We start from the raw sequence: 20,852 nt of genomic DNA, 5'->3' as shown, positions 1-20,852 counted from the left end.
CCACAAGCCCAATCAACATTTAATGAATCCCCGTGCCAAGGACAAACCGCATCGGAGGCATTAATACAATGCTGACCTGCTTCCATAAATTCAGGATGTAAGTGACTTGGTAAGGACTGCGGCTTCCAGCAGGAGCGGCTTCTCCTCCCAGCCCAGTTTCTCCAGGGAAGGCGATTTTAAAATAGGCTTCGAGTCAAGTGAAGATGCCCTGACGTTACGGAGCTTAGCCGGTCACCTCCCTGTGACGGCGCAAGTACGCCGCGTAACTATCTCGACGACCTTTCATTTATCCGCTCTTTACGCCGCGAGCAGCCTGGGGCGGAGGTGAGGTTAACTGTCGTGCAGGCAGAGGTGTCCCCCGCAGAGGCTCCCCCCAAAACACCCCCCCAGCACTCAGGGTGGGAGACGGGAGCAGCTTCCCACCCCTCGGAGAGACCACAAGGTGCCCCGGGGAAGCCAAGCAGAAGCGTGGGGCGGCAGAGACGCTGTGCCCACGGGGGGATACGCTCACCCCCCCCCCCCCCCCCGGCCAGGGGTGCCCCCGTGGCCACGCTGCCGCCCTTCCGCAGCGTGCCCCGCTCCCTCCCGGGCTGCCCAGCACGGTGGCGGGGGGAGCGGAGGGGCACGGGACCGCTGATGGGCTCGCGTCTCTTGCAGGTGCCGGGGGCAGCACCGACAGCGACTACGGCGGAGGTGGGTACCCGCGCGGGGTCGGCGGTGGGGTGGGAGGGGTGGCGCGTGTGCCCCCGCGGCGCGGCACCCCGCTCTCTCTGCGCCCCACAGGCACGGTGGCGGAGACGGGGACGATCGCCGGCATCGCCAGCGCCCTGGCCATGGCGCTCATCGGGGCCGTCTCCAGCTACATCTCCTACCAGCAGAAGAAGTTCTGCTTCAGCATCCAGCGTAAGCGTGCCCCCCCCCCTCCCTCTCCCCGCACCCGAGCGCCTCAAGGGCGCCGAGCAAGCCCCCACCTATTTGCCCCCCGAACCGCGCTGCCGTTTTCCAGCCGGGAGACAGGACGGGGTGTCGGGTATCCAGTGACCCGGAGCTGGCAGAGCAAAGCCCCAGCCACAGGTTATTGAGCCCCCTCGCCCGCACCCACACTCACAGCCAAAGACCAAACCCCCGACACCAAACAGGGTAAATATGGAAAAACCCCACCCCAAACCGTCCGAACCAAAAAACCCCCCAAAATCTCAGCAAGAGGTAAAAACTCACCAAGCAGCAGCGAAGGAAGCACTGTGAGCATCTGCAACTACGGCAGCTGTGGGTGGTACAACCCACCCCACCCCACCCTCCTGCAGGTGTGCAGCAATCACTGCAATTAAGTGCAAATTAAGTTGCAAAGCTTCCTATCCCCAGAAAGCGCCTTTTGCATGAGCTGCCCCTTAAAGTTGCTCGGTGTAAGCATCGCGGGAGGTGTCCCGACAGCCTCACCCCGTGGCGCTGGCCTGGCCATGGTGGGCTCTTGCAGCCCGTTACAGGGTGGTTGCAAACAGCTGGAAAAAGCTCTTTTTAAATTAATCAAACGAAATCTCTTGTGAGTCTCCTTTGCTCTGGGGGAAGGGTGTTTGGGGTTGGAAATTTCTGCTGGAATCGTGCTATTTTCCCAGTTGTGCCTGAAACAAACAGGAGCATTTTGGTAAATTAGATCAGCAGGAAAAGTCAAATGAATGTGATGGAATGAAACACCCTTGCATGTTCCCCCCACTTAAATGATATTTTGGCAAGAATAAATAATTAAAAAAAAAAGAGTAAAGGCTTTGATGAGGGGGAAGCTGAGAGACACAAAGCCCCAGAAAGGCGGCAGGAAATTAAAGTTAATTATAAAGGAGGATTAATTTAAGCCATCAGACATGGCATGCTGGGCTAATGTCAGGCCTTAGATGCATTGCAAAGCATGACAGAAATCTAAGAGCCGTCAGCCACCGCAAAAGTGGCTTTTTATTGAAAAACATAAACTGCATTTGGTGTTATCCCAGCAAAACACATGTCTTGGGGAAGGCAGCGGCGGTGTGTAATGACCACTCGCTTGAAGCGCGGAGGAACAGGCTCGGCTCTTTTCCTTGCCCAGCCGACCTTCTCCGCTGGCGAGGCTGCGGCTCCGTTTCTCATTTTCGAGCCTCTTCTGACGAGCATTTGCCGATTCCTCTGAAGGAGGCGTACAACACTGCCTAGTATTCTTTATCCTACTTTCTTTTCTTACACCGCGTGTCCCGCTCACTAGCCGTGCCCCGGGCTGTGGCTCAGCCTCTCGGTGCCCCCCTGCCCCGAGCCGCTCGCTGTCTCCTGCCTCCGCGGCTTGGCCGGCCGCAGACTGCAGTGTCTGTGCTGGCATGGGGGTTTATGGGGGTTTTTTTTAGCCAGCTGCAGAAACTTTTCTTCTCTCCTGCGCCTCGGAGGCGGCAGCTGCCCGGTTGCTGCGTGAGGGCTCCCATCGCGTCGCCTTGCCTTGGCCCCCGCGCTGTCCCCTGCCTCCCTCTTTCCCCGTGAGATGGGAATGAGCCCCATCAAAACGCGGTGCTGAGGCGTAGCGGGTCCCTGCCACGCTCCGCGCCGCATTTAGCTGTGCAGACAAGTTTAGATGCCTAGAAAGCGCGCGTTGCCTCGACCTTCCTTTGCAAACCAGCACGGCCCCCACCCTGTCCCTGGTCCCTCCCTAAGGGGACACGGCGGTCCGCGCCGCGCTCCTGTCTCTGCCTCTCCGCAGAGGTCCTTTAGAGAAGCCGTAGAGCGTGGCTGAGGTCTGTGGCGTACCCGAGAGGGTCTGAACTCGATCTTCTGCAGCTCTGAGCTGCACCGGGGCGAGCGGAGCCAGCCCCTTCCCCTTGCCTGCCCTCTCGCTGCCGCCCGGCAGCGCCCAGCCTTGCCCCTTCGCCCGGGCTGCACTTGTTGCAAAGATCGGGAACTTCTTTGCATTTAAATAAGGGACTTCTGCGGGATTTGACACCCCACTGGGCTCCCGCTTCATCGCCACAGCCCTGCTCTAAACTGCTTCTTGCAGCTCTGCATAACTTAGCTTTTAATGAGAATTATACCACCTATCGACGCTTAGACGCAGCCCCCGCTGCACGGCAGTCCCGTCTAGAAGACATACCTACTCCATGCGCTTCTCCTGGCTGAGCGCCTTAGCACGGTAATTAGCCTCGCTGCCTCGCATGATAAAGATGAAGCAAGAGACTCAGAAAAAAGGGCTGCTGCCTTCTAGGCAAGCCTCTGTGGTCACTTTAAAATCCAGCAACGCTTTCTCAGCACTGTTTATGGTTTACTGATGTTTCAATACTGCTGTTAATGCAGAGGAGGTTGCAAAAAGGCATCTTGGCTTTTACAGCAGATAGGCCCATTACCAGAGTTTTTAAGGCATCAAAGCAAATCATTTTTACTCTCTACCCTCCCATCTCACTCTTTTTATTGTTACTTCTCAGAGGGACTTAACGCGGAATATGTGAAAGGGGAAAACATGGAAGCTGTCGTAAGCGAGGAACCCCAAGGTGAGACCCTTGCATTCCTTACCCTGTCTGCATCGGGCCACAAAAGCAGCTTTACTGAGGGACTTTAAGAAAGTCCCTCATGCTGTACTGAGGTGCCGTGTCTCTTTGATGAAGACACCACTTAGGTGATGCTGCAGCTTTTTGTGAAACACCCACCACGGTGTTTTTTTCCCCCTTTACTGCACACAAAGGAAAGCCATGGTAAGAGACCAAGGGGCTTGTGCTGCAAATGATGGCAGTTAATACTTAGCTTTCATGTTTTCAGCCATCGAGAGTGTCTTAGGAGGAAAGCATGATCCTTCTTTCAGTGACAGATAATCAAGGCTGCTGCAAAGGCTTTTCAAATGTCACATACAACCAACCAGTACTGGGCACCCGTTGTTCGCGCTCTGGTTCCATCATGTGCTATTGTACTCATGATTTTTTTTCTTTCTCCAGTACTGGAAACACAGTCAGCAGAACCACCAAAACAAGACAGTGCGAAGATGTAAAGCATGACCTGGGGCTAGAAAAGAATCAGTCGGCAGCAAACGGAGATCTTACGTGCTTGTAATTTAGCTTTTTATTTAATTTGACTCCAAAGCTATTTAATGTGTACTTAGGCTTGAACTGGCTTCGTATTGCTCTAGGCTTTAGGGTTAGAGTGGTAGCATGTGTTTATTTTTTGTAAAGAGGTATATGTTTACATTGAAGTAATATTGTAGGTTTGATGTCCAGTTGTATGCAAACCAACAGAAGGTGCTTCAGTAGCGGTCAATTTTCAGTTAAGGGACAAGGTCTTTTTCAAGGAGCAGAAGAGCTTACAGGTATGAGGGCAGTGAAGTGCCTGTACATAGCAATCCAAAGCAAACCATTCAAAAGCCCTTTGTAAAGCACCTCCAGCCAACTTCTGCCATCAGCTATGGGCTTGTCACTTCCAATGGCAGTGATGAAAACTGCACATTTCCTGAGGGTAGATTGCAGTCCTTAGCGTAGCTACACCTAAAAATGAAGTGCCTGTGGGTAGGTCCTTGGGCTGAGGCAGGTGACTCCCTGCTCAGAAGCCAGGAGTTGAGGATGCTTCACCACCACGCAGCGCTGGGCTTCTAACCAAATAAAAGGACCTGATTTTCACACCAAGTCATAAATCCAGGTAATGGCAGTGCGTGCAGTGTTCACTTTTAGCAAATACCATTTGAATGCTTGGCTATGCTAGAGATCAGAATGGAGCTGAGGGTGTCAAGCGATACGGTTTGTCTGTGTGACACGAGATGCCTGCAGTGTCACCGAAATGAAGACTGCGTGTGTTTGGATGCTTTCAAGGACAGGTTCAGATCTCATTCACGCTAGAACAAATTACGGATTTAACCGAAAAGAAAATAAACAAAGTAGGAATCCATTAAGACCTGTAACACTCACTACGAGAGAAGTCAAGCTTAGCAACATGCAGTCCCCCCACCTTCTCCTTGTATCAGCAACTATCGAGAGCACTCCCTGGCACCCGAGGCAGAAAAAGGATGTAAAGCTTCGTCCTTTGTGTCACCGACTCACCTTTATAAAAGGCAGAATCTCCTGCGAGAATGGGTCCTCCATCGCCGTCCTGCGTGGGGTTCCTGCAGCCTTCTGGGAGGCATCAGGCTGCGAGCGGTGCTCAGCAGGACGCTGGGCTGCCGCCACGACAGCACCCCGCTCCCACGTGAGTGCTCACGCAACCTTCTTCAACAGCGTGGAACTGGCGTCAAGACCTGACCGTCACCATCTTGCAAGAATTTGTGTTTATGTTTCTAATCCCTCCCCCCCCAACCCTTTTTTATTGCTGCTAAAACGTGAATACTGCCACTTTCCAATACGTTTATCCAAATTGGCGATGGCTTAAAAAGCACGCTCTCAAGTGGAGGAAAATTCACTTTATGTGGTGTAAGAGGTACTCACTATTTTTATATATAAACCTGAAACGTGTGCATTTTGTACTGTTTTGCAAATCCCATATTTTGTGAATGTGTATTTTAAAAAGCGCCTTTCAGTTTGATGTACAAATTCACAGCTTTCAGGTAGACACGACTTACAGAAGGCCTTGCCAGGAGGTGAATCAGCCTAGGAGCACTGCTGCCTAACAGCTCCATTTGAAAGGAAATTGCCTAGTAACATGGTTAAGTATTTTGCAATAGCTGCACAATTCTTTACGCTCTTTTTAACACTTGCATTTTAAAGCCTTACACTAGCTCTAGCAGAACAGCTACAGTGTTTTATAAGGGAGACGAGTTCTAGGGATATATGGTGCCTCACGTGTACTCAGAACACTTAGGCTGCAACAATACTGCTACAACTACTGCTGCTTTGGTTTATGAATGTGTTTGGATTCGAAAACAAAAATATTTAATTATTGGCTGCTCAGAGAGTGGAAGCAGAGGCGATAGATACGGGATGCACTCTGTGCTTGCTTACTCCCAGAGAAGGGTTTTCACGGAGGAAGCGTGGTCTGCAGGGTTGGGATCATCCCGTGCAGCAGCGCAGGTGCCGACAAAGCCATGCAGCTGGGTTTGTGTATCTCCATTCCCAAGCACCGTCGCCTGTCTGTCTTTGTTAGCCAAACGCACTGGAAAGCTGTAGCATGAAAAATGTTTTTAGGAAGTTACTGTAGATGAAGTGTTACAACATGGCACTCATGATCACTACGAGCCATTTTCCTAGCTTAGATCAAGTTCCCGTAATTCCACTTCTCCTTTTGCCAATGACCATATTTTCTGCAGATGCAGATCATCGGTTTTATTGCATTTCTGTTACCGTGCCCTCCCTGTTTGTCTAGTGGACAGTGCAATGGAGTGTCCGGCATTGCTTAAAGAATATAGCACCTACCCCTCCTTCGGGAAACTCTTACACTAGAACATAGGAGAAACACGTGTCTAATTTACAAGTACTGCAGTTAAAAGAAATAAATAAAAAAAAGCTGTTTCACTGAAAAAAACCACAGGGCCTTTTCTACGACTTTGGTGAATATTATGCCTTAGTATAATTTCTAGGTATGTGGAAAACCATAAATGCACAGTGAAAGGCAGCACTTTTTCAAAAATTTACAGGAACAATTCAAGATTTCTTTCTCTAGGATTTCAAATAGGAAAATATTGACAAATACTGCAGTAAAGAAATTAAACTTGGTCTTCTCTTCAAAACTGGACAAAAGTCAAAGTCTTGATGTGCTAAATGTCAGCAAAGGCTCAAATTGCTTTTTATTGCAGTCTGTCTCCTTCTCCATCAGAACTGTCAGACCAGTCTCTGATAAATAGGGAATTTATACATCATCTATATTTTAGGCATTATAGCAACTGAGAGGATTCCTCTGTATTTTGCTAGTAGTGATACAAGTTCTCAAACTGACCCAGCACCGACCTCTCTAACTACTTTCATTTAATTAGTATCTATTCTCTTTAAATCTGGATATCGAATTTTTAAAAATCCTGCACTTAGGTTTTGTATACATGGTACAAACATTATTATCCTTTATAAAAAAAGGCCATAAAACACTGAAAACTGGGATTTTTTTTTTTCATGAGTACAAAACCTACATATACAGCTGTCCTGAGAGTTTATGTACTACCTGTGCTGTGAGCTCTTTTTCTTATTACACCTCACTTCAGCTTAATTAAAGCTATTTTTAATAAAATGATTTGGAAAAGGTTTCTCAATTACAGAAAAACAGCGAACTGAAAGAATTGAACTAGCTCTTTTCCTGTTGTTTATTCTATCAATTACTTGCATTTTCCTTTGGCAATACTGTAGTAGTTTCTTCATTTGAGATTTGGCAATACTGTAGTACTTTCTTCGTTTTAGATTCTTCAGTTGAGAATACTCTGACATGAATTTCAGATTTTTTTGGCACTATAAACTCGGTCATTTTCATTCAACCTCACTAATGAACCCTTACAAGTGCTATATTGTCATTCTTAACTACTCATTTGTTGTGATAAAAGTGGAATTAGTCCATAATACCATTTCAAATTCTGAAAAAGTAAGATGAGTCGACAGGCTTCGGCTTTAAAAATCTGCTTCTGCAACAAAGGAGGTTCAGGAACAAATGAAGCTCAGAAACAATGGAATTGTGAAATTAGAGAATCCTTTCGTTTGAGTCAAGTCCTTACTTAAAAGCAAGGCATACTGTTTGCTGATGCAGAAGCTATCTATACCAAATGAAGGTTGAATGTTACGCTGTAAGAAAATAAGATTCATTTTGCTAATGTGCTGCATGTGAGGATCATGGGGGTAACAATCAGAATTTGACTACCATTGGAAAACACCGAATAAAACAAGTTGACTTATAAGACATTTTAGACTTGATTTTTTGTGGGTTTTTTCATGTTGGAAGTAAACTGCAAATGGTGGGCTATATGCTTACTGTACATCACCTCTTCTATAAGCACACTACAGACTTCATTTAAAAAAACAAAACTAACTGGACTTTGTGAGAAAACAAGTATCATTATGAAGACTTTAATGGTAAAAATGAAGTATTTGTGCGTGCACGCGCACACACACACACGCTCTCCTCAGGTCACCCAGGAACTAAACTCTAGGTAGTGCCCTATGTCCCCGGTTTTTGGGACGGCTGGTTTTTGGTCCTTTTCACTGCCCTAGGTTTCCTGCAGTTTTCTTTGGATTTTTCACATCCAGTAGATGAATCTCCCATGCAATGCAAACTAAGCTTTTGACCTTTGTATAATGATGCAGTGCTTAGTCTCACAGTCAAAAAAGGTGGTTTGTATTTTAAACTAGCTACTTCTGACTCATATTTCTTGTAGAAATAAAATTCTTTCTTCCCAGCTGCACAAGATCTGGCAGTCAAAAGATCTCTAATATGATACGCACTTAGTTCAGCAGATGTGATCTCTCAGCAAATGGACATTCCTATTTGCTTTTTAACATAAATGCTTCACCTGGGGAATACTCTAAATTGCCCATTTTACTTTGTCCTCTGCCGTGGGGCTCAATGCACATGAACGGGAGCTGTTGATTCTTTATTTCCAGCTTTTAGAGAATCAGCCGTTCTTGGTGTTACTACATACAGCATATGAATTAGTACAGCTTTTCTCAGAAAATAAGAAAAATCAAACACTTCTTGTTTAAAGCTTTAACTCCTTGAGAGGAAGGCTGCCTATGCAGGGAACAAAACCAGGCAGACAGGAGTGTTTACCAGCTTGAAAAGCCTTCTTGCATTTTAATGAAACAACAAAAAAATTGCTTTTATCTACAAAGGAGGAAAAAGTGTAATTCAGCTCTGAAGCAGGAGTAAAACGGCAGAGTGTCTGATGCTGATGATTCACTTAATTTACAAGCAAAAAATGTTTCAGTTGGTTACCAAGGCTTCATCCCATTCTGGGACACTGGATTCAGGTTCTTCCCCCTCTCACATGTCATTGGCAATAGGAAAATCCTACAGGTCAAACGTAACTGCTTGCTGTCTTTGCACATTCCCTTTATACTCAGCAGAGTCAAAAACAAAAACAAAAGCAAAACAAGATTCAGCTTTTGAATTGGAAGTTAATAGTTCTGTCCAAGGTGCATCAGACAGGGAACAGGGTTCTGCTCTTTCCTCAACCAGTTCAATACTGCCTTATTAAAAAATAAAAATAATGACAAAATTAGTTGTTAATAGGAAAAAATCTGATTATCAGGAAGCAGACTGGCTACAAAGACAGTCACCTCTTCAATATAAAACTATGCTTTAACTAGGATATACAAGCTATACAATACCTTTGAAAATTTCCATGCTAGGTACGTACAAAAACATCCGTTGTGCTCACCCATGTAACAGCCGGACCCCTCCCCCAGTGCTCTCCCTGCAGATCAGGCTCACTGAACTATGCTGAAACTTGTGGATAAACAGCCAGTCAGTTGAAATAACTGGTATTCTTCTATGGAAAACCAAATTCTCCGATTTTAGCTCTAGGAATATCTCAGAATGCCCAAGCTAATCCAGTCATCACTTTTACAATAATTATAGAGGAAATGTTGTGATTATTAGCACCAATAAAGAGAAAAACTTCAAAAGATTCTCTTTAGCACTGCATTTTAGAGATAATGTGCTTTACTTTAATATACAGTTAAAATGTCAAGGATATCCCAAGTATGGAAGAGTTTAATTCGATACCAGCTCAACATATTTTGGCAATGTAAAATTCACTGCTGGCATACTGTCCAGCAGAACCATTTCTACAGGAAAACATCTTTCATATAGTTATAAAAAGCCTGAGGTTGCTTAAGAGATGTCAAATTGCAAGCCTTCCTAAACTTTGTTCGTGTAGGTGAGTATCTATTATAAAAAGCATTCACTATAATAAAAAGGACATGTTGAAATACCCTGCACTGCACAGTAAACTTTAAGACTGGATACAGCACATTAGCTTTTCCAGATGAAGTTGCAAAAGTGCTCAGCAGCTCACCTTACTCATTAAGTATATGCTACACATCTGAATGCAGAGGAACAGAAAAGTGTCATCGCATATTAAGAACAAATGCGCAGTAATAAACGAATACTCACACACAGTAAAAACCACAGTCAGCATATAGAATCAATTGGCTCTTAAGAATGGGACTTAATTCCCACCAGCAGAACTTGGAGCAATACAAGCACAAGTCAAAAAGCAGAGCTGCAGTGTTTGACTACCCTAAGAACCAGATTCTCATGAAACATAGCAAGGAAAACAATCCAGGGAAAATTTTCAGCATGTACCATTTCTGGGCCTTCCAAGACGGCCACTGAATAATTTTTTAAAAGGTTGGATGTTCCAGTAATTAAATCTCTCCGATATGAATATTTGGGGGGGGGGGGGGGGGGGGGGGGGGGGGGAATGAAAGAAAGTTGGGAATGTATATTTTATACAAAAACACAGCTAAAATATTCAATTACAGAAAAAAATGCTAGCAGCAATTTAAAAAACAAAAAGCCAAGAGGCTTTATTTCAAGAAAACCAATTAAGATCATATTATTTAAAAACTTTGTCAAACAAAGTCATTACAAGTTAAGGTCTTCAAAAGAGTTTGGACAGGCAGGATCCATTTTCTGAACTTACAGCTTAAAACCACGGGAGTATGCATATGTTTAACATCATCACATACACATGTGTATAAATGGACACAGCTTTGCATTTTGTGTGTACACTTTAAAACAAAACACGCTTAACAAAATGTGGAGCTATACAGACTATACAATTTACACAGCTGGGTGTCATTCCAACCCCAAATATTACCATTTGCTAGAAAACAAACTTTTACTTTGTACAAGACCTTGACATAAGTAAGTTTACCCCTCACTCAGGAGGCTGAAACTGAACAATAAGCTAAACAGTCAAAAGACTTTATTTCAACTTGTACAAAAGGCATTAAAAAACCTAAAATACATGCTTTACCAAATATATTACATCATACAAGTCAGTGTGGTGTACTTGGTAAATCCAGCTTAACTTCATCCACTTTTAATGGCATATTTAGTCGAAATGTAAAACCGACTACACTGGAAAACATTTATTTTAAAATCAATTTCCAAGTGCATTAATTACCTAAAAAAAATAAATTGCTCTAGCCAAAAAAAAAATATATATATATATTACTGAGTGAAATAAGGAGCTCCCATTCAGAAAAATGTTCTGTGTAAGCATCATGTGGCATTTCATCTGATTCTCCCAACCAGGCATGGTACCCTAGGCAGCGTGAGAGGCATTTTTCTGTCTGCTTGGCAGATGGATTCCTTTTTAGGATGGTTAAATTGTTAGTTGCTCAAAACAAAGTTTAATTTCACAATTGGTGATTTATCTAGAGATGTCAAAACACATGTGGGAACTGCCAACAAGAAAATACATCACATCTACTGAAGCTCTTTTTGGCCTCATCATGATAATATCAGACACAGAGTAAGGCATGTAGATCATAGCAATTACAAGTCACTCACAATCTTTTTGTGATGGGAAAAGCATTTCACCCTCCTCTCTGTATTACCTGACAAATTTTTTCACATGGCTTCTGTTACACATCACACAGAGGTGTGCACCGGCGTGGCTGAATGGGAAGGAGATGAACCTCTATCAGAGGAGGAAGAAATAGATCGTGTAGCAGCTTCCCGCTGCAAATCTTCAACCTTCTTCTGAAGCTCCGTCCGGATGGCAAGGAGCTCTTTAAGATTTTGATGGATTGGAACCTGCCGGGTAAAGAAAGAAAAGGCTTACTTTGACTCTCACAGTGAGTTATCTTCTCAAGCAATGCTTCCACTGTTTCCTTCAGTAACACAAGGAATCCAACACCTATGAATTTCAGTATATCAATATTTAGGGAAAGTGTTTCTTTAGTCATTTGAAATGAAACATCTCAGCAAACTGTCCCTTTCTAACAACACAGTTGGCAGGAAACCGATTCAAAGGACTGTTTGCAAATGGTCACGATGGGATACCAAACATATTCCAATAAATGTACCCCTATTCCTTATCAATACCACTTTCAGCTGAACTTAAAATGCCTTTCCTGGGAACTAGTTCCCCCGCCTGTTGGGACAGAACTTACTATGTAAAGAGAGTAGAGTTCACAAAGCTGGCTCCGTATGGAGCATCTTGTTACTCTTCTAACCAGGCATCTTTCCAAGAGTCTGACCCTTTCCAGCTTGTCAGTGAGAAAAGTGCAGCAGCCAAGTGAATTGTGCTTGTGGTGGACGTCCCGGAGTCACACTCCAATAAACCTTTCACAGAAGTGGGTCGTACAAGTTTCTGTCTCTGCTTCTGACAGTACCCAAAAAACACCAGAGATGCACCAATCTGCATCAGAGTTCTAGGCATTTTTCACACTTATCTGGAACATTCAACTGTATCATGGCCAAAGGAAGATGCAAGCCACACTGGTTTTTGCAGCTGGATCTGTTATCTCAGACAAGCAGAGAGAGATCTCCCTTTCTTCCAAATGCCACAGAAAGGCCAAAAAAGTTTGACTGTAAATTGCTTTTAATTTATTTTATCCTGTATAAGTTCTAATTGTTTATAGCTTTTGGAAAGAGCAAGATGGGAAAAGAATTTAATTGGGCTGGCGAGACAATCATGGGGAAATGCAGGAGTGGGAAACCTACAGATTGCTAGACGTTAATATGTATTTTATACTCTGGGCTTCTGGAATGCCAGGCTCCAGGGAATTGCATTCACTCACAATCGCTTCCTACTGCTTGAAAGTGATTGCAGGGCTCGGATGCGCACCTGAGCAAGAAATTTTCACATGGTGCTATGTGAAGAAGACATCAAAAACCAGAAAAGGTTTCTCTTCTTGCCATCAACACACAACTGAGTCACAATTTATGTTCTCATGAATTCTGACTTTCTTTAGAACGTACATCAAAAATCCACAGATTTGATTTTGATATTTTCAAAACCTAACACTCGTGTTTCTGAAACAGGAAAATACCATTTCATTTCTAACTTTAGTTCTAACTTAAAAGAATAAAATAGGATCAAACAGTCTGTTTTAGTCAACATTTTTTTGGCCATATACTTTTTTCTTGTTTGTGGCTTAGCCCATGAACAGAAACTTACGTGCATTCACAAAGTGCTGCTCCCAGTACCCTGGGAGTCATCAATTCATCCAGCATGTCATCTACAGCAATTTTAAAAGTGTAACTTTCTGAGCCTTCAGGAGAATAATCGCTGTACACCACCAAGCTCCAAATGACCCTGGAGTCCTGCCTTCGCTATGCAATGAATTCCTTTTCTTCTTGCAATCTTCTCCTGCTTCCACCATACAAACTCTTTAGCAAGTGAGGCCACAAGTCTACAGACAACAGCCTCCTTCACTAATCAGACACAAGGCACACCCTCCAAAATCTTATTTTTCTGAGGCGGTCTACAGAAAATGTGTGTACCTAAAAATACGGCAAAACTGAGTCTGGTGATGAAGTTTGTCCAAGATGCTGTAATACACACTATGGAAAATTCAAATTTCAGTGAAGATCAAGACTTTCTGGAATTAACACCCCCCCCCATTTTTTTTTCTTTCCTCAAGTAAAAGATCCCTTCCTCATACACTCCCACTTCACATTTCTCTTTATGAAGACATTTTCCTGAAACACTTGGGTCCGTAACAGAGTGATTTACCATTGGTATCATTAGTCACGCAAGCCCTGGGTCACAGGAGATTTGTACACCTGATTTCTGCACAGCTTAATCATGATTCAGCATAACAGGCCAATTTCTCTTAGACACCTTTCACACAGGCATTAGCTGGTGTGTTCCACTGCACAATGCTCAAACACTTATAAAAAGCAGTTCCATACAACTGGCTTTTGGGGAACCTACTACAAATCCTTTCGGGATACACTACACAAAAGCCACTGCAGAACTTGGCACGCTGTATAAAGTGCTTAGAGGAGGAAAAGTGTGGCTGCATGTCTCAATCCTTCTTCTGCATTCCCCCAGAACCTAATTCAGCAAGACACATGCACAAAGTTTGACGCAAGTGCTGTTCTCCCCACGTATCCATCTCAAAGAACAGGACTATTGTTATTTAGCTACTTATTTAAAGCCAATGACATTTAGAAAGTCTGTGTATATTCAAGTCACCCAAAAAACTCTTCAACATTAAGACTGCAGAATTACGCTCTCAAAAAATGAGGAGGTGTCAGAATGACGATTACTTCTCCAAACTCAATTCAGCCTTGCTGTACATCTGTATAAAATCATTGGTTAAATAAACATTAAAATACTAGCTTCCCCCTTGTATTCCTCATTTATTCAGTGCACAGTTTGATGCTACTCAATTAGTGAGCAGTTATTCAATATTTAGTTTTCTTTGCAGTGTTTGACCCCATCCTTTATTTATTCTTCTGAACTTAAAATGCTTAAGTTTCCTTTTCCTTTACTTTCATCTCATGTCAAGAAACAAATTTATTTCTGCAGCATCCTAATAAGGTATGGGAGTACTAACGCTCCACTTTCACAGACAAGGATCTGAAGCAAGCACCTCCTAATTTTGCATACCTTGGATCTCAAATTGGTTTAGCAGTGAACTTAGGAATTCTGCAGTTTGGCCGCGTTGGTATCAAGCAGGACACCCAGTAAATAAGGAGCACATGCACGGTGACCACTCTGTTCCAGGTGCTCTCCCTTACAACAGAGGAATCCTGTGGCAAAGGCAGGCAGAAACTTCCTTTCTCCAGAGCAGCATCCTGCTCCCTCACCCACGGGACAATTCTTCCTTTGTCTGCAGCCGTGCCCCCTCCAGCCTACTTTCCCAAACTGTATTCCATGGGTTGAACAGAAAGCAAAGACCTCCAACACTTGGAGCATTATTCACTCCTAGTTCCTACTCCCAGTTAGTCGCAACTCTCTCATAGACTCTGTATCAAATCCATCTCTCAGTCCTTTCACTCTCATTTATTCTCAGTCCTCAAGAATTCGCTGAGAGTGTTCCAGCATCAGACCTCCAAATTGGATGAATTTCTTCCAGAATATGAGCAGACACATTCCTGAAACATAATCTCTCTTACTAAAATCTCATGTTTGCCCTAGAGATGGAATATTCACAGAAAAACAGCCCCTCGCCCCAACAAAAGAAGTCTACAATACCGATATTTTCATATGGGAAAACATTTTTCTTACTCACATTCTCATAAGCAACTGAGCCTTCTTGGATGAAGTTTTACAAAACAATTCAGTCAGACACACATACTTGGTGACTCAATACAAATCATTAGAGTCCAGCAAAGCTGTAAACAAGGCAGAGTAGGGTCTTATAATGGGGGAAAAAAAAAGGGGGGGCCACCTTTAAAATGTTGGCCATCTTTTAATAAGTGCATGTTAGATATAAACACTGCAAGACAGTTCTATGTAAATATCATCATGTCATTTCATATGGTAGTGTAAACACGAATGGTTTTCTAATGTCAAGTCTTTCCCAGAAAAAGATTGTTGCTTGCCATTTAATACAGCATCATGTAGACACACAGTGATGTAAAACAGTAAAATTCCAAAAATAGATTTCACACACTAAACTTCTGATACATACCCAGTTTCATGAAATAAACATGTCAAATTCAGTCTAGAGAAACCTTTAGCACTTTCAGAGTATTTTCAAGCAGCTGACAATAACTGATCTATTAGTCATAAAGGTCCATGTCAGAATTACATACTCATGGGGTAAGAAAAAGGTGGTATAGGCAACTGGAAGATATAAAAAAATATTATAAAGTTCTTATCAAAAGACCTGAAAAGCAGCCTGGCATGAGGAGCTGTGTTTTCCCCCAGATGTCTTCAATTCTGCTACTGTAACTTCCTTTTGAAAAAAAGCAGCAAATTCAAATGTGAAAGAATGAAAAGATAGACAACAGTGCTAGACGGAAAGAGGGGGAAAATGCCCAAAAAAAAGCCTCAACCTCAAGTCATGTGTTTTTTGTTTGTGTTTTTTTTTTTTTTTTTTAAATGAAACTGTTAAGAGAACCAAATAGAACTGGAATTATGCAGCTTTCTGGAAGCCTCCTTCCATCTTGGAAGGAGGAGGAAGAGTAAGAGGACAAAGCATATTCAAATGAATTCTGTCACAAAAAACATTAAAATAATAATAAAAAAGAAGTTTAGTTCATTTCCGCATTTCCTAAAGACTTATTCCCAGGCAGACCTGTTGCTGCCAGTGTTTCCTCATACCATCCTGTGGAAACCCTTACAGATACCTATGTCCATCTTTGTCACTTTGCACCATTATATTTCAGAGTGCGATTCCTCTCTCAAACAAAGCCTTCTTCAGAAGGAAATGGGTCCAACAACCTTCACAATAATGCCTGTAATGGCTTGCTGTGAACAAAGTTCTCCTTTACTTTGCCACTATTTAGAATAAAAGGAAGTGGAAGAGTGACAGATTCTGTAAGAACAAGAAGTTTGGAGAAGATCGTTTATTAAAAGATCTTGTTACCACCTTAACCCTAGAAGTGTATACTTGCACAGCACAAGTAGTGTCTCCATGGCAAGCTTTTATTACAGTCTTGTTAAGAAATCATATAATTGATTTACTGAGACGAATTTGTTGGGAGTCTGACAGCTGGTGTACTGTTTTCCACTCTCTCATCCTGCCTCTCAAATTAGGAGTGGAAGCTCAAAAGATGACTCTGGACCCACCACACGGTCGCATTCAAGTTATTTTTTGCGGCTCTACTCCACTGTACTGACACCAGATTTTCAGAAGAGTGTGCATCCTTGCCTTTGTAACACCAGCTTCCCAGTGTGTTGCCGCAGTAATGCTGCTAGGCAACACCCGGCCGCTACAGCCAGGTCCCCATCATTTCTGTCCATACTCCAGGGGAAAGCAAAGACCTACTTCTGCTGCACAGGAGGAGCCTACACAGATGAAACCTAACCCGGCAGCGCATCTGCGGTTTTGCTGGGCTGGAAAATTGGCTGGGCTGTTGCTCAGTAGGTCTTCAGGATGTTTTTCACATGTTATTTAAACTATCACCTCCATGTGCTGAAAAACAGTAAATTTCATTTCTATTATTTAACAAAATATTCCAGTAAAAAATAAAGTAGAAACATAAAGGTGAATGTACAACATTTTAACAGATTTTGGTGGGTTAACCTCATAAAAAAATTCTGTCATTTGACTATTTATAAGAACTAAAATTAGATTTGTCTAATCACATAAAATTTACTAAAAACAGATTAGAAGTTGATCAGGCCAAAACAAAATTGGCATTTACATCTAATATAGCTAGCAATACAATCCAAGCAGGGACAGGAGTAAGGAGTTTGCCAGCAGCACTAAGTAGCGGGGAAAAGGGCCTGGATCCTCGGGGAGTCTGACCTTGCTCCAGGCATTGACCGAAAAACTGGCCCTGTAAAAGCTGGAAAAGAATTTACCTGCAACACTTCAAGAAGACTTTTCAGTGTTGGGTTTTTTTTTTTTTCTTTAATTGCTACTGTAATATTGACTGAGGAACTGAGAAGAATATGACTGAGATTGCATGTTGTTCCCCTCCCTAACTCATAACCAACTTTTTCCAGCCACTTACCCAAACCCTGTGTCCCTAGTCCTTTTACCTGTCCTGAGCAATATCCTTAGCTGTAAATATAAGCTTTATAGACCTATCCCAGTTGTCCATGATTCTAGCATCTTTTTGTTTGGTTGTAAGTTCTCATCAAGTTTTGTAGTCCCTTCCCATTCAAATCCCTATTTTTATTCCATTACCTCTCTCTCACTGAGTTATCTTAAGGAACTAATTTTTTGTAAATAAATTAAAAAAAAATTCAACTCATCAGGAAGATTTTATTTAGTGAAGTCCTTAGGTTTCTCTAGCTTTTTAACAATACACATTTTTGCCCATTTTAATATTCTTTTAAGTTTCCAGTTCAACTTTTCTGCATCAAGCCATGATTAAACTTAGGACCTGATCCCCCTCCTCATGCAACCTGTTCACCTGTATCTACCTTCTACCCTTGCACTTCTTCCCTGCTACTTGCTGCTTCTCCCTTCCCTTCCTTACCTATGATATTGCCAGTTGCCTTGTCTCTCCAGAGAGTTTCTTCTCTCTGGCACGAGCAGTCTCTTTCCCCTGTAAGACTACATGATTCTCCCACTGCTGGTGATACTTGCAATATTTGAAACCCTGCTCCCGACCAGTAAAAAACAGCAAAATGCTGCACAATTGAGTGAGAGAAGTAATGTTCTTCACTCAGAAAGAACCAATTGCAGGTTCCTGCAAATTAACCAGTTAAAATGGGTGTGGGGGGGTATTCTCCTGATTAAGCTAGCTTTGCTGCCAATTTCATTCAAAAGCAGATACTTCTACACTTTAAAGATAAGGTACCTACTGCCTATAATGAGCTGAAAAATAACACTGCTAAAGAAACATCCTTTATTGCTCAAAATAACATTGATATGAAACCATTTTTTAAACTGAATTATCCACATGTACATAGAAAGCAGAACCTGGTATACTGTAACTCCAGAACATGCCACTTCACAGTTATAATAAATTATTCCTGCTAGGTAAGGACTTGAGGAAAGATAAAATTGGTTTTTTTAAATTATACCCACACAGAAACTACAATTATGCTATACAACATACATATTACAACACATATAAAAAACATCTAGACATAAGACAACTTCATTTCCTAAAAAATTCAAACCTTCCTCTTCATAGAATTACTACAGTTCACTTTCAGTATTGATTTTCAGGTTTTCATTCCCAAGTAATCCTTCAGGATCCTGAAGTGCTTTTGGATAGCAAAATTTGTCAACACAAGGATAGGTATAAAAGAAATTATAATAGCTACTCACTTATAGTACCACCAAGTCTTAATTGGATGGATATCTACTGTGTATTACTGTACTAGCTCAAGGACAGTCATTCACATGAAAATTGTTCAACAGTGAATGCATTTTGTCTTGTTCAGCGAGTATACTTTATCTATTTTAGCAACAGGGAAGAAAGGCTGCAGAGGAAAATGGTTATTTTAAATTCATTGCTTGACTTAAGACTGTCGGTTTTTCAAAAACCTACTCTGTGCATTGGAAAGACAATATCTTTCACTTGAGCTTTTTGTTCCTCTTCACGAAGAGCTGGAACTCTGACAGACTTGCTTTTAAAACCTAGTTAACAGTATACTCATAGAAAAAGACAATCTCAAATAATGAAAACAGCAGTGTTCAATAATAATCAATACTTCCACACTTATTGTAGAGGTATGCTCCTGGGAAACGAAGCAAAACCCCCTGGCCTTCTGGAAAAGCAATGACTAGCAAACAGAAATTATGAATCCTACCATGTGGGAACTGGAACAGAGATTTTTGCAAACAACTGCATAGATTTCCAGACTCAGGAAACTCTACACGCTACAAGCTGATGCTATTGCTTGTTAAAACCTACAGCCCATTCAGATTTAGACAGCTGCTAGATTAGAGCAATGCTTTGAGTGCTTGCTCTTCAAAATATGCTAGAAACTCCCCAAAATGAAGACGATTTGTACAGTACTAGTTTCTCCCTTTCGGTGCATGTTCTGGTGCTGTGCTCATTTCAGGATACCATTTTTTTTTTTTCTTAAATAACTACAGATTCTTTCAGCACACAGCATAAGCAGTTAGTCTATATTTTATTCCGTATCTATTCAATGCTGAGAGTTTTATCTGCAGATATAAGTTACCTGCAGTAAATCAGACTCTGGAAATCTTGACTTAAGACACCCAGATAGAGAGAAACTATCAGGTACTGTAAGAAACTTGCCTTGTCTCACAAGAAACTCTGTGGTAATGCAGGGATGAAAATCTCCTTAGTTAGGACAACACTCAGCTATCTAACCCACAAGGTGATTCCATCTCCTGCCTCATTCTTTCAAGCAAAAAGATGGACTCAAGACCATGAATTGCGGACCAGCAATGCCAAGCATTTCCAGAGCCATATGACGGCTTTGTCCTGCCACAAAATGGCATTAAATCAAATGTATGAACTCTGAAAATATTACAACCAAAGTCAACATGCTTAGAGAGGACAATGCTGGGCCACATGGCTGAAGGCAGGTATAAATAATATGAACACCCCATGTGCCAGACAGCAAGTCATATCCTGCTATGTGCAGGATAAAGCATCTCAGTAACTATGTTTTCCATTTTATTCTCAACAATTGTTCCAGTGACACTTAGGATCTTACTTGTTCTTTTAAATATGCAATATTTTGTGTTTATTGACACTGAAGTTCAGCTGACATCTAATCACTCAACTGCTCAACCCATCAAATCCTTCTGCAATTCTATACACAGCATAAAAAAAAAGCAGCAGTCATCGTAACCTATGTATATGCTTTCCAGTCATTTCTGCATATACTGAACAAACAGCTATTTATTCCTACATTTTCCGTTCCTTTTTTTAAGCCAGCTGGTAACCTACGAACAGATTTTCCCTGGCTTTTCATGGAAGCTCCGAAGACTGGCTTTAGCAGATGATCCCATCCTACTAGCTGAATTGAATTTCTAGGTTATAGATGGTGCTCAAGCCTTATATTCTGGGTGAAAGTCCACACACACACAAAGAAAAGAATGAATGTGAAATACTTACAGGGATTCCTATTATATTATCTCTAGCACAGTAGCCAAATTTCCAGAACAAAGCTTGAAGAAAAATTAGCAGGCATAGAAAAATTAAAACCCCCTCCCCCAATTAAAACAAAACAAGTTTAAGCCCCATATTCCAAGGGTTAAAATGTCATTTCCCAGAAGGCATAAAAAAACCTAAACATATCCTAATGGACTATGCAAATTTTGTGACTAAAATACATTCTTTTCCTTGCTTCTCACATAGCAAGACACAGCTTGAATTGAAAGGACCAGAACTTTTACTCATGCTCTGCGTGTATGAATTATAAGAGTATATTAGTTCAAAAA

The 20,852-nt window shown here is 42.3% G+C and overlaps 2 protein-coding genes across 9 annotated transcripts in view; one reads left to right on the top strand and one right to left on the bottom strand.

The window, feature by feature from the left end:
* The window catches only part of CD99L2 (CD99 molecule like 2), a 33,641-nt gene extending 25,855 nt beyond the window's left edge, over positions 1 to 7,786 (top strand). Inside the window, exons 8-11 of one of the 2 annotated variants that reach the window (XM_029997135.2) lie at positions 658 to 693; positions 784 to 903; positions 3,426 to 3,491; positions 3,930 to 7,786. In XM_029997135.2, the coding sequence (XP_029852995.1) occupies positions 658 to 693; positions 784 to 903; positions 3,426 to 3,491; positions 3,930 to 3,982 (275 nt within the window). In that variant the 3' untranslated portion in view covers positions 3,983 to 7,786. Of the gene's footprint in view, positions 1 to 657; positions 694 to 783; positions 904 to 3,425; positions 3,492 to 3,917 lie in introns of both variants that reach the window. The other variant, XM_029997134.2, reaches the window with a different exon arrangement.
* A 1,745-nt stretch (positions 7,787 to 9,531) lies between these two features.
* The window catches only part of MTMR1 (myotubularin related protein 1), a 40,014-nt gene continuing 28,693 nt past the window's right edge, over positions 9,532 to 20,852 (bottom strand). For all 7 annotated transcript variants that reach the window (XM_029997127.2, XM_029997128.2, XM_029997123.2 and 4 more), the window contains one exon: positions 9,532 to 11,655. In XM_029997127.2, the coding sequence (XP_029852987.1) occupies positions 11,491 to 11,655 (165 nt within the window). In that variant the 3' untranslated portion in view covers positions 9,532 to 11,490. The remainder of the gene's footprint in view (positions 11,656 to 20,852) is intronic.

The sequence above is a fragment of the Aquila chrysaetos genome, chromosome 21, assembly GCF_900496995.4.
Source record: "Aquila chrysaetos chrysaetos chromosome 21, bAquChr1.4, whole genome shotgun sequence".
In the NCBI taxonomy this organism is placed as follows: Eukaryota; Metazoa; Chordata; class Aves; order Accipitriformes; family Accipitridae; genus Aquila; species Aquila chrysaetos.
Note: the sequence above shows the minus strand (reverse complement) of the source record. Positions and strands in the feature narration are given on the sequence as shown.